Raw genomic sequence first — 12,566 nt, forward strand, 5'->3', positions numbered from 1 at the left:
GGAATGAACTTTGAATAATTTTCAGTCCCAAAGTGCTTTTGTAGAACACAAAACCACAAATTCTATTTCCAATGTCTTCAATAACATCAGGGAGAAATAGTTTATAGAAGGTAGGAACTTGTCCTCCTCTGCCCTCGATCAGAAAACCTGACTGATAAACAACTCAATAAATGGCTCTATAGGCCTCCCTTGCCCTCTTAATTACTGATGTTTAAGAGAAGCAGGTGGGAAAGAGAATCTTGAGAATAAGTAAATGTGATGAACCCCAATGGAATTTTTTTAAAAATTCATAATAAATCAGAGTTCAAAGACAGGGAATCTCCAGTTCCCAGCAGGCCTCAGGATTTCTGTGCAGACTGGAGAATGGCCGCACATGCACTGAATGTGGAACGGCCGCAGGCGCAATTCTTTTTTGTTATTTCAGGAAGCGTGCCCTGTGCATAAGAAAAAAAAACGAAACAGCCTGAAAGGAGGTCAGGTGACCTGAAAGAGGAGTGCCATTCCAAAGAAAGTGCCCAAGTGGCAGGACATGAGAGCGGGACAGGGAGAAAATCCCAAGCCAAGAAAATGGTTCCAAATCAGGAAGTGGGACAGTAAGGGGTCCCAGGAGGAAGTCATAGTTAAGGGACAGGAATCTGAAACAGGTACTGTTAAGTAAAGTTAAAAGTAAGGAGCAGAGCAATTGGTTCTGAGTTAAAGAGACAGAACTGGAGGGAGCAGACTTGGACCAAAGTAGATTTGGGAGAAGCTGGAAGATCGGAGGAGGGAGCTGAAGGCTGGTAACTCCGTGTTGTGGGCTGCAAGGAATAGGTACCCTTTGGAGCAGTGGTGTTCTGCTCCGCATGGCTGAAAATCTGAATGCGTGTGAAAGGTGAAGCTCGAGTGTATGTGTAGATCCAGGAACACCAGAAAGCGAAACTTAAATCTTGGAGAGGGATGCTTATTGAAGATGTCCGAGAGAATGCTAAGGCGAGTTCTTTGAATGTGGAGGTTGGAAGTCCTAGTGAAAGTTTCAGAGAGACCAATTGGCTCACGGTGTAAGAAGCCTCTGGGGAATTGTTGAGAAATCTATAGAATCTGCTTTGATCTCACCTGCCATTTACTTTGGAGTGTAGTGTGTTTGACCACAGTTCACCTATTAGTTCAGATGTACCACATAGTTACCCTGAACAGTAGAGTACAAGACAGATATTGTAAATTATGTTATCTTTACAAATTTGTATGAATCTATAAAGGGAGAGTTGGAGTGAAGGAATAGCATGATTAGACTCATTTATTGGTGTTTGTATTGAGATCTTTCTGATCTTCTTGTCTAGTCTAATATAATTCATTTTTCTTGTTTAATAAATTGTGTGTTAAAAGTACACTAGCAGAATTCTGTGAATATTTTCAGCAAACTGCCCTCCGTGATTTAAAGTAAATGTTAAGATCTTTCAACCCAGGTTCCACTCTGGGATCTGACTTGTCCAGTAGTATCAGCTGGGATCTCAACAGAAAATTGTCAACTGATTTGATATGACAAATAAGCATTACACCTTAAATTACAGCACCCATTTTATTTTAGCTCAAATTTTAGTTAAACCTAAAAAGAGCCTAGAAAGCAAACATCAGTTAAATACAGCAGTAAACAGTAGATAAAAATGATTTCAACAGTACCAACTCAATTCCTACTGTAATCTGTGCAAAACTTTCCTTTCACGATACCAAAAATCACATGCCCAGGACATTTGTTTCAGGATAAGATTTTGTAAAAATCATACAGAATTTTGCACAATAAACTGTTTCAAATTACAATTGTTTGCAGAAGTGATACAAAAGTTTTGCAGATATTTCTTTAACATGATATGAAGTAAACATTTAGTATACAGCTTCCTGCTGAGGAGTATTTTTTAAAATACAAATACATATTCAAAGTGGCATCTAATTTTCAATCTTTTTTTCCTATTGTTAAAAAAGTATGAACACATTAAATATAAACTATCACAAAGTGATGATACTGGTGCCTGCCAGTTCAGCCAGACTATTGAAGACAAAAACAAAACAAAGAGAAAAATTTCTCCTCTGGAAAGAGGGAAGCAGTCTCTCCTTCCCACCAACCTGTCTCCATTTATAAATCAGAACACAAGAGCCTGAGCAATGTTCTGATGGTGACACTGGCTGAGACCTCCAAGAGTTCGCCAGTGCATCCTCCCAAGTTCAAGAACACCAACAGAAATGGGAGGAAACAAAATGGTTTACTCTAAAGATGATTTAGAGTTAGGGTTAGTTGGGGCAGCAATTCAGGTTTCACCGAATTTTGTTGCATGTCAAACATCCAGCCAACAGGGGGAAAAAATGACTTTTGCACTTCTGGGCTTGCCATCCTACTGGAAAGTCAATGTGTAGACATAATCAAGTTCCACTGTAATGGCTGTTCAACTTGCTGAAACACACTACCTTGGTTTACAAATGAAGAACGGCACTTGAATGGGTTGCCAGAACCCGTGGATTGTACACCAGCATTAGCTACCTTTTTCATTAAAAAAGTGAAGGAAAAGAAAAAAGAGCAGTAACAATCTGTAGTTTGTAAATGAAATCCTGCACTAAGTTATCTTCTGGCACGTAGAATGTGAAAAATGCAGAAAAAAACCACAATTAATTTACATTGTTTAAAACTAACATGGCAATAAACATTTTTCTTTTCAATAAGAAAATGAAGACTTTTCTTTTACAAAAATTCCTAAATGAAAAATAAGTGATTTAAAACTATTTTAGTAAACAGTACATAGACTTCAATTCTATACCATAACACTAATGTTATCACCATTTATTTAAAAGTTATAACTTTTCAGAAACGTATCTTGGTGAAAAAAACCCTACTCTATAATCGTTTAATTTCCTCCGACTAGAAAACAAAGGTGTTCAGTACAACAATAAACATTATTTATTAAAGAATTCAAGTAAAAAAGGCAATAATGCCAGCTGTTTTCATTAGGTGAATGTAGGCCAAGCTTGAAATCAGTGACTTGTAATATAAAATTATTAAGCAATTTGGACTTCTCTTGTAGAATCTTCATAATGGCACTAAAAGCTCTTCAGTTTTGCATGATGGGTTATTTATTTTCTTTTAGCCAATCATATGATTAATATGACCCTGAAACAGAAACAAATTCACAAATAATTTATAAAATTCAACAGCATCACTGGCAGAACAAGTATGCTTTTCCTTTGAAACAAACAACTTACAATGTAGAAAATAGCACATAACATGTCAAGCAAAAGTTGAAAACCTGTTATCAACCACAATTGGAAAAAGATAGCCATGTTTTCTGGGCATGGCCAACACTTAGAAAAATGTATAGTGTCAATTTCATACTTTCATTGGATCCTGGTTGTTTACACTTCTGTTGAATTTTACATTGCGGCTTATGCTAGTGACATTTCAGAAACATTAGCAGTAAATTGATAGTTCCAAAATGTGCACAAGAACGGCATAATTTTAGCTGTAACTTTCTACTTATGCTCTCTCAGGAAATTCCACCCATGTTCTGGCCGTTAATTGCAATGCTTTGTGGGACAATCTAAATTGACTGCTGTATTTCCTACATTACAAAATGACTATACTTCAAAAATTGAAAAAGTACTTTGGGACATCCTGAAGTTCTGAACAGTATTGAGTTCCATCTTTACAGATGCATTTACGTGTCAACTTGGCTCAGTTTTGAACGTTCCTGCCTTTGGTGGAAGGGTGTGGGTTTAAGCTCTACTCTGGTTACATAATCGCTTTAGTAAATAACTAAGGAAATGCTGTCATCCATACAAAATATTAAACTAAGATTTGCTCAAAAGAACTAAAGATAATTTATGGCATCCACGGAAGAACAGGTAATTCTACCAGTGTCCTAACGCTCTTCCTTCAGCCAACAGACCAAAACAGATCAAGTATCCATGCATTTATTTTTATATATGGGAATTTGCTTGCCACATTTGTCTACATAACATTGTTATAAAGGTCATTGATTGTAAAGGACTGAAACATTGAAGATGTGATAAAGCAACACCTCTAGATTTTTGGCCCTTCCTCAAAAAGGGAGTTACGAAATCACCTGAAATAATTAACTTTAAGTATTATTTTAATTAGCACCTTTAATGTGATAGGAGCAATTATAGAACAGAGAATAGCACAGAGCCACATAAAATTAGGTCAGATGACCAAAAGCTTGGTCCAAGAAGTAGTTTTTTAAAAAAAATAGTATTTTAAAAGACAAAAGCACAGCAGAGAGGCAGAGAAGTGTAACGAGGATTATGTTGGAACTTTATAAACCAACCTTCACAAATTCAATAGCTTTTTTTTTACATAATTTAATTATAAAATTATGGAATGTTAACTTTGCCTTTGGTGGAAGTTTGCGGGTTTAAGCTCTACTCCAAGATCAGGTTACATAATCGCTTCAGTAAATAACTAAGGATTATTGTGCTACCCAAATGTAGTTGCAACTTTCAACATGTTCATTTAATATTTTCAAAATGTTATGGTAAATAATCTTGCATTTATGATTTACCTTAGCAACTAAAAAAAAAAGGGATTTTTCTGAAGGCTCAGGGAATTCATCCAATGAATATATGAGTCAGTCGGATCCAAAGTTTTCACCCCAATTTGTGCTAAGCTGATTGTTGGGCTTGGCATCCGTACATTGCCAGATTACTATCAAGCAAATGCCTGCTAGGAATGTGCAAGTATGTAGCTATCAGTTTGGTCAGTATCTGATTTAGCTGCAAAGTTTCCTTTGGTCAGGTAAAATTGGTCAACTGGGTGCTTAAATCCAACACCTAAACAAGGAGTCTGTGCCTTCAGGAAAACAAAAAAAGTGGCAAATGCACTTTAATTGATATAATTGGCAAAGAACATTAAAAAAAGATGCATAGATAAAAAAATCTATTAAGCAGATAATATGCTCCAACTTACTCACACGATTGTGAAAATTCTATTGTTGGAGATTAATGCCCAGGTTCTTGCTCTCCATCACAAATTAAGGGTGTGAACCATTCAGTAGTTACATTTGTCCATAGGCTTTCTATGCATATTTGCACTGGAAATTGCAGTGATTAGAAAGCAATCAGAAGAGTCGTGAATAGTGCTGAACAATGTGAGGAGCTGAACAATGTGTTGGAGAAGATTCTTAGAGATAGGATATATACACATTTAGAACTGAATAATCTCATTAGCAATAGACAGCATGGTTTTGTACGAGGGAGGTCATGCCTCACAAATTTGGTTGAGTTTTTTGAGGAGGTGACAAAAACGATTGACGAAGGGCCGTGGATGTCATCTATATGGATTTTAGTAAAGCTTTTGACAAGGTCCCTCATGGCAGGCTGGTGCAAAAGGTTAAATCTCACGGGATAAAAGGTGAGCTAGCTAGATGGGTGGAGAACTGGCTTAGCCATAGAAGACAGAGGGTAGCAGTGGAGGGGTCTTTTTCCGGTTGGAGGTCTGTGACTAGTGGTGTTCCGCAGGGCTCCGTACTGGGACCTCTGCTGTTTGTGATATATATATATATATAAATGATTTGGAGGAAGATGTAGCTGGTGTGATCAGTAAGTTTGCGGACGACACAAAGATTGCTGGAGTTGCAGATAGTGATGAACATTGTCAGAGAATACAGCAGGATATAGATAGGCTGGAACATTGGGTGGAGAAATGGCAGATGGAATTTGATCCAGATAAATGCGAAGTGATGCATTTTGGTAGATCTAATGTAAGGGGGAGCTATACAATAAATGGCAGAACCATCAGGAATATAGACACACAGAGGGACATGGGTGTACAAGTCCACAGATCCTTAAAGGTGGAGAGGGTGGTGAAGAAGGCTTACCTTTATTGGACGGGGCATAGAATATAAAAGTTGGCATATGATGTTGCAGCTGTATAGAACGATTGTTAGGCCACATTTGGAATACCGCGTCCAGTTCTGGTCGCCACACTACCAGAAGGACGTGGAGGCTTTGGAGAGAGTACAGAGAAGGTTTACCAGGATGTTGCCTGGTATGGAGGGTCTTAGCTATTAGGAGAGATTGGGTAAACTGGGGTTGTTCTCCCTGGAAAGATGGAGGATGGGGGGCGACCTAATAGAGGTGTTTAAAATTATGAAGGGCATAGATAGGGTGAACAGTGGGAAGCTTTTTCCCAGGTCGGAGGTGACGAACACAAGGGGTCACGGGTTCAAGGTGAGGGGGGCAAGGTTCAACACAGATGTCAGGGGGACGTATTTTACACAGAGGGTGCTGGGGGCCTGGAATGCACTGCCAAGCAAGGTGATTGAGGCAGACACGCTGGGATCGTTTAAGGCTTATCTAGATAACTACATGAACAGACTGGGAATAGAGGGATACAAAAGAATGGTCTAGTGGGCACATGAGCGGCGCAGGCTTGGAGGGCCGAAGGGCCTGTTCCTGTGCTGTATTGTTCTTTGTTCTCGGCAAACGCCCCACTTCGGACCTAATGATGGGAGGTAGTTCTTTGATGAAGCAACTGGAGATGGTTAGGCCTAGGACACTACCTGGAGGAACTCCTGCAGTTCTCCTGGAACTGAGATGATTGACCTCCAACAACCACAACCATCTTCCTTTGTACCTGGTATGTAGGATTCCAACCAGTAGAAAATGAAGCAGCTGAAGATAGTTGGATCTAGGACATTGCCTCTAGGAACTGCTGTAATAATATGTCAGCTTTGGCTCAACTTCAGGGTCAGAAGGCTATAGTTTCAGAGATTTGATCACAAAATCTAGGCAGAAACCTCAGTGTAGCACTAAGAACTAAAATGGAAGTCTGTCTGTCCTCTTATGGGGAAATTAAAAATCCTGTAGCACTCTAAGAGCATATTGGTTTTCCCAGTATTCTGTCAAAAATTTATTCTTCAAATAAAACAGATGTAAAACAGATGATTTGATCATTTATTTAATTGTTGCTTGAGGGAGCTTGCAGTGTGCTAACAAATCAGGTTTCCAACATTATAACAGTGGCTACACTTCAAAAACACGTAATTGGCTGCATAAAGCACATCATAAAGACTTTAAAGACACTCTGAAGTTCTTTCTTTATGGTCTCAAGGCAGAGTTCAATGCTTCTAACAACAATAACCATCTCCCATTGTTACATGCCTGGTATCTCACAACGGTAGAGTTCTCTTACAACAATTAAAAATTTAAATGCTTTGAGTTCAGCGAGAGTAACCTCATTGTTCTTTACACATTTAAATTTAGATAAGATGGGTTTTAGAAACGACTAGGAGATCTGGTAGGCTTCCAATGCACTTTGTAGATTTGATAACGCACTACATTTAGACTTGTTCTGCAGGCTCAGGTTCACTACTCCAGGGAGGCTTCCTTACTCTTATCCTTCCCCTCCATTACTTGTGTTCTGAAAGAGCATGTCATTTCCATTGATAAATAAGAGATGTTGCTACTAGTTCCTACATTTCAATTTGTAGCAAGTGAAGTGCTGATGATGGGAGTTCCTCTTGGAGTCTCAAAAACACTGCATGATGAGGAAAACAGGTTCATGAGAGGATAACAAATGCAGGGGCAATGAGACGTAACCATCCTTATGCCAAGACCTGCATTTCCTGGCTCATCTGTCATTTCTGAGCTTGTCAAAAGACCCACTGTTGATCTTTTTCTTTCACAAAGGGGAAAAACTAAGCTACTGTTTGGATGTCAGCCTGCAGGCAATCTGTAAGACAAACAGCTAATTCCATGGGAATACATTAGGCATGTACATTTCCCAAATAAGTCAGTTGTTTAGATGCATGAAGCTAGTAAGAGAAGGCTTGTTTGCAAAATGCAAGGCTCATCATTCTTCCTGAGGAAAGGAGGCAAAGCTAAGAATGTATCTCAGTAACAGGGTTACCAACATTACAAGGCATTTTGGATGATAGCCATGCATTGTACAGGGCCATAAACATAGCCTTCATTTTCCCACAGGCAAAGTGCAACACTATCCTCTGGCATTTTGGAACAGCATCATCCAACAGGTTAATCCTCTTCATTCCCAACTCATGCAGCAGCACATCCACTTTTCCAGCAATAAACAAGGATAAGCTACACTGCGCTGAGAGCTCCCCCTCATTTTATCTTGTTCTAGGCAGTTCGCTCCTTTACCCAACAAAAGCTGACAATATTTAAATTTGTGAAGCATTAGACGAACAATATATTCCCCCACCTACCTTCAAATCTGCACTTATTCTTGCTGTTTCTTAGCTGCTAATGGAAGGCAAAAGCTGTGCTAAGAGCCATATCAGTAATTCAAATAAGCTGACCCAATGAAATTGAGTAGCTACCTCAGTGCATAGTGGGATAGCCTTAACTAGCCATCCCAAAAGATTTTCTTGACCTTTTAAAATGAAGGTTTCAGTGCCATTTTATTAAATTGACGATTAATTTAAAGAAAATATTTGGTATTTGATGATCAGTTTCAACCTTCATTCAGGTATTCTATCTTCCAATTATAAAGACAGCGGGGGCCAGATTCTCCGACCTCGCCTGCAGCAGTGAACTGCCTGAGAATTATGGCCAAGATATTTACGGGTTCAGTAGTTCTTCGGAAATAAAAAAGTACTTACAGATTCACCTGCCAAACATCGGGGGCAAGGCTTTGATGTGCCCACTTGTTCCTGGTTTTGTTGCATCTTTGAAAAGAAATGCTAATGTAAATATTAAATGTGGTAAGATAACGTCAACTGTTCAACAATAATCATTAATAGCCTTTTGGGGTACTTCGTTAAAAAAAAAAATCACTAATTGCCTGGAAGACTGTACATGGACAGATGTATTATGATGAAAGCTTATAAATGGTTCCTTATGCATTAGTGTGCCAACATACTATTATAGAGTGATATAGTTGTGCTATCATGGAGATGAACTAAATAAACTAAATAATTTTCTGCAGGAGAAAAAGGGTGCTAAATAGAAAGAGTGAGGGAAATGAGATTAGGAACAAGATGCCTACCATCTCCTTAGCTGGGGAATAGTCTCTGCTCAATAAACCAATGAAACAATTGGAAATAAATACCAGTCATGTTCACTAGCAGATGTGTGATTGACTTCACTTGTTTACTACCCACATTAAGAGGGTGAAAATTATCCTATATCTTTTGTTTTTAATTATGGGGAGAAGAGAAAGACATCCCTTTTCTTTTAGATTAATAGCCCCCAATAGGAATGACAAAAACAGAAAACACTGGAAATATGCAAGTTTCATCAGTCTACAAAGCAGACTGATTAACATTTCAGGTATAGACTTGCATTTCCTGGCTCATCTGTCATTTCTGAGCATGTCAAAAGACCCACTGTTGATATTTTTCTTTCACAAAGGAGAAAAACTAAACTATTGTTTGCAATCTGTAGGACAGAAACAGCTCATTCCATGGGAATACATTAGGCATGCACATTTCCCAAATTAGTCAGTTGTTTAGATGCATGAAGCTAGTAAGAGAAGGCTTGTTTGCAAGATGCAAGGCTCATCACTCTTCCTGAGGAAAGGAGGCAAAGCTAAGAACGTATCTCAGTAACAGGGTTACCAACATTACAAGGCATTTTGGATGATAGCCATGCATTGTACAGGGCCATAAACATGGCCTTCATTTTCCCACAGGCAAAGTGCAACACTATTGGAGCATACTAAATGGTTTGCATTCCCAATAAATTGTTTCTATCCTCAAAATGAGAAATCTGAAATGAAGAGGAAAAATTGCAAATATTATAAGTGTGGCACAGTATGCTTGTCTCAGGTGATAAATGCATAAAAACATAACTAGACTGCAACAATATTTGTTTCAACAAAATTCATAATTTAATTTAAATTGTTAGAATTTGCTTCTATTTATTCCATCCTTAAATATATTCAGTGACTTGGCTTCCACAGCCTTCTATGGAGAGACTTCCATAGGTTCACCACCCTCAACGAGTGAACAAGTTTCTCCTCATTTCAGTCCTAAATGAGACTGAGACCCCTTGTTCTAGACACCATAGAATACAAGATGATAAAGCACAGGCCATTCGGGACGCAATGTCTGCTCTGCCATTTAATGACATCATGGCTGATCTGATAGTCTTCAATTCCACTTTCTCATCCTATCCCCATAACCCTCGATTTCTTTACTGATTAAAAATGTCTGTCTCAACCTTGAACATACTTAATGACCCAGCCTCAAGTGCTCTCTGCATAAGAATTCCATAGATTCACTACCCTCCGAGAGAAGAAATTTCTCCTTCAAATGGATGAACTGTTACTCTGAGATTATGCCCTCCAGTTTTAGACCATCCCACAAGGGGAAACAACCTCTCAGCATCATCTCTGTCAAGGCCTGAGAATCCTATCTGTCTCAATAAGGTCACCTCTCATTCTTCAAAACACTAATGAGTACAGGCCCAACCAACTAAACCTCACCTCATAAGAAAATTCCTCCATACCTGGATGCCAGAGGAAACAACATCCCTGCATCCAGTCCTGTCAGAATTTTACACATTTCAACTAGATCCCCTCTCATCCTTCTACATTTCAGTGAATGCAGGCCCAGCCGATCCAATCTCTCCTCGTAGACAATCCATAGGAATCAGTCTGGTGATCCTTCGCCGCTCTCCCTCTATGACAAGTATATCTTTTCTTAGCCAAGGAGACCAATACTGCACACAATAGTCTAGGTGTGGCCTCACCAAGGCTCTGTACACCTGTAGTTAGACATCCTTGCTTTAAGATTTTTGGAGTGAAACAACTGAGATGAAACAACTGTATTACAAGTCAAAGGTTATATAGTAAAACAGGAGTGAAACAATAGCTACAAGAAAATATTTATGTCAATATACTTCAATATTGCACAACACCCTTTAATCAGCACCTCAACTTGCTCCCATGATTACTGGGAAGACTGCAACTTCATCCTGGTATCATGTATAACACAAAAAGTTCTCCAAACAGAGACTAGGTTTGGATGAACAAAAATCTAAAAATTGTACAAGACAGCTCAACACAACACAAAGCTTTTTGCATCCATCATTACGCTTTGCTTTAACCCTAGTGGCAACTTATGAATGCTTGAAGCTGTTGAATATTCCTTATCATGAAGTATTCAAAAATGCTTCATTGATTATTGATTTATGTTTTTATATAACGCTGTTTGAGAAATCAAAAATTAATTGAAAATAAGTGTAGTATATAGAACATAGAACATTACAGCGCAGTACAGGCCCTTCGGCCCTCGATGTTGTGCCGACCTGTGAAACCAATCTAAAGCCCATCTAACCTACACTATTCCAATATCATCCATATGTTTATCCAATGACCATTTAAATCCCCTTAATGTTGGCGAGTCAACTACTGTTGCAGGCAGGGCATTCCATGCCGTTACTACTCGGAGTAAAGAACCTACCTCTGACATCTGTCCTATATCTATCACCCCTCAATTTAAAGCTATGTCCCCTCGTGCTAGCCATCACCATCCAAGGAAAAAGGCTCTCACTGTCCACCCTATCTAATCCTCTGATCATCTTATATGCCTCTATTAAGTCACCTCTTAACCTTCTTCTCTCTAACAAAAACAGCCTCAAGTCCCTCAGCCTTTCCTCATAAGACCTTCCCACCATACCAGGCAACATCCTGGTAAATCTCCTCTGCACCCTTTCCAATGCTTCCACATCTTTCCTATAATGCGGCGACCAGAACTGTACGCAATACTCCAAGTGCGGCCGCACCAGAGTTTTGTACAGCTGCAACATGACATCATGGCTCCGAAACTCAATCCCTCTACCAATAAAACCTAACACACTGTATGCCTTCTTAACATCCCTATCAACCTGGGTGCCAACTTTCAGAGATCTATGCACATGGACACCGAGATCTCTCTGCTCATCCATACTACCAAGTACCTTACCATTAGCCCAGTACTCTGTATTCCTGTTACTCCTTCCAAACTGAATCACCTCACACTTTTCCGCATTAAACTTCATTTGCCACCTTTCAGCCCAGCTCTGCAGCTTATCTATGTCCCTCTGTAACCTGCAACATCCTTCCGCACTGTCCACAACTCCACCGACTTCAGTGTCATCCGCAGATTTACTACCCGATCTTTCTACGCCCTCATCCAGGTCATTTATAAAAATGACAAACAGCAGTGGCCCCAGAACAGATCCTTGCGGTACACCACTAGTAACTGAACTCCAGGATGAACATTTCCCATCAACCACCACCCTCTGTCTTCTTACAACTAGCCAATTTCTGATCCAAACCACTAAATCACCCTCAATCCCATGCCTCCGTATCTTCTGCAATAGCTTACCATGGGGAACCTTATCAAACGCTTTACTGAAATCCATATACACCACATCAACTGCTTTACCCTTATCCACCTCTTTGGTCACCTTCTCAAAGAACTCAATAAGGTTTGTGAGGCACGACCTACCCTTCACAAAACCGTGTTGACTATCCCTAATCAAATTACTCCTTTCTAGATGATTATAAATCCTATCTCTTATAATCCTTTCCAAAACTTTGCCCACAACAGAAGTAAGGCTCACTGGTCTATAATTACCAG

The 12,566-nt window shown here is 39.3% G+C and overlaps 1 protein-coding gene across 1 annotated transcript in view; it reads right to left on the reverse strand.

Moving 5' to 3' along the window:
• Positions 1-1,538: 1,538 nt before the first annotated feature.
• Positions 1,539-12,566, reverse strand: part of LOC144500478 (uncharacterized) — a 32,901-nt gene continuing 21,873 nt past the window's right edge. The window contains exons 3-4 of the mRNA XM_078223465.1: positions 8,601-8,666; positions 1,539-3,133 (exon numbers count right to left, since the gene is read on the reverse strand). Of these exons, the coding sequence (XP_078079591.1) occupies positions 3,107-3,133; positions 8,601-8,666 (93 nt within the window). The 3' untranslated portion in view covers positions 1,539-3,106. The remainder of the gene's footprint in view (positions 3,134-8,600; positions 8,667-12,566) is intronic.

This window comes from Mustelus asterias, chromosome 11, assembly GCF_964213995.1.
Source record: "Mustelus asterias chromosome 11, sMusAst1.hap1.1, whole genome shotgun sequence".
NCBI lineage: Eukaryota > Metazoa > Chordata > Chondrichthyes > Carcharhiniformes > Triakidae > Mustelus > Mustelus asterias.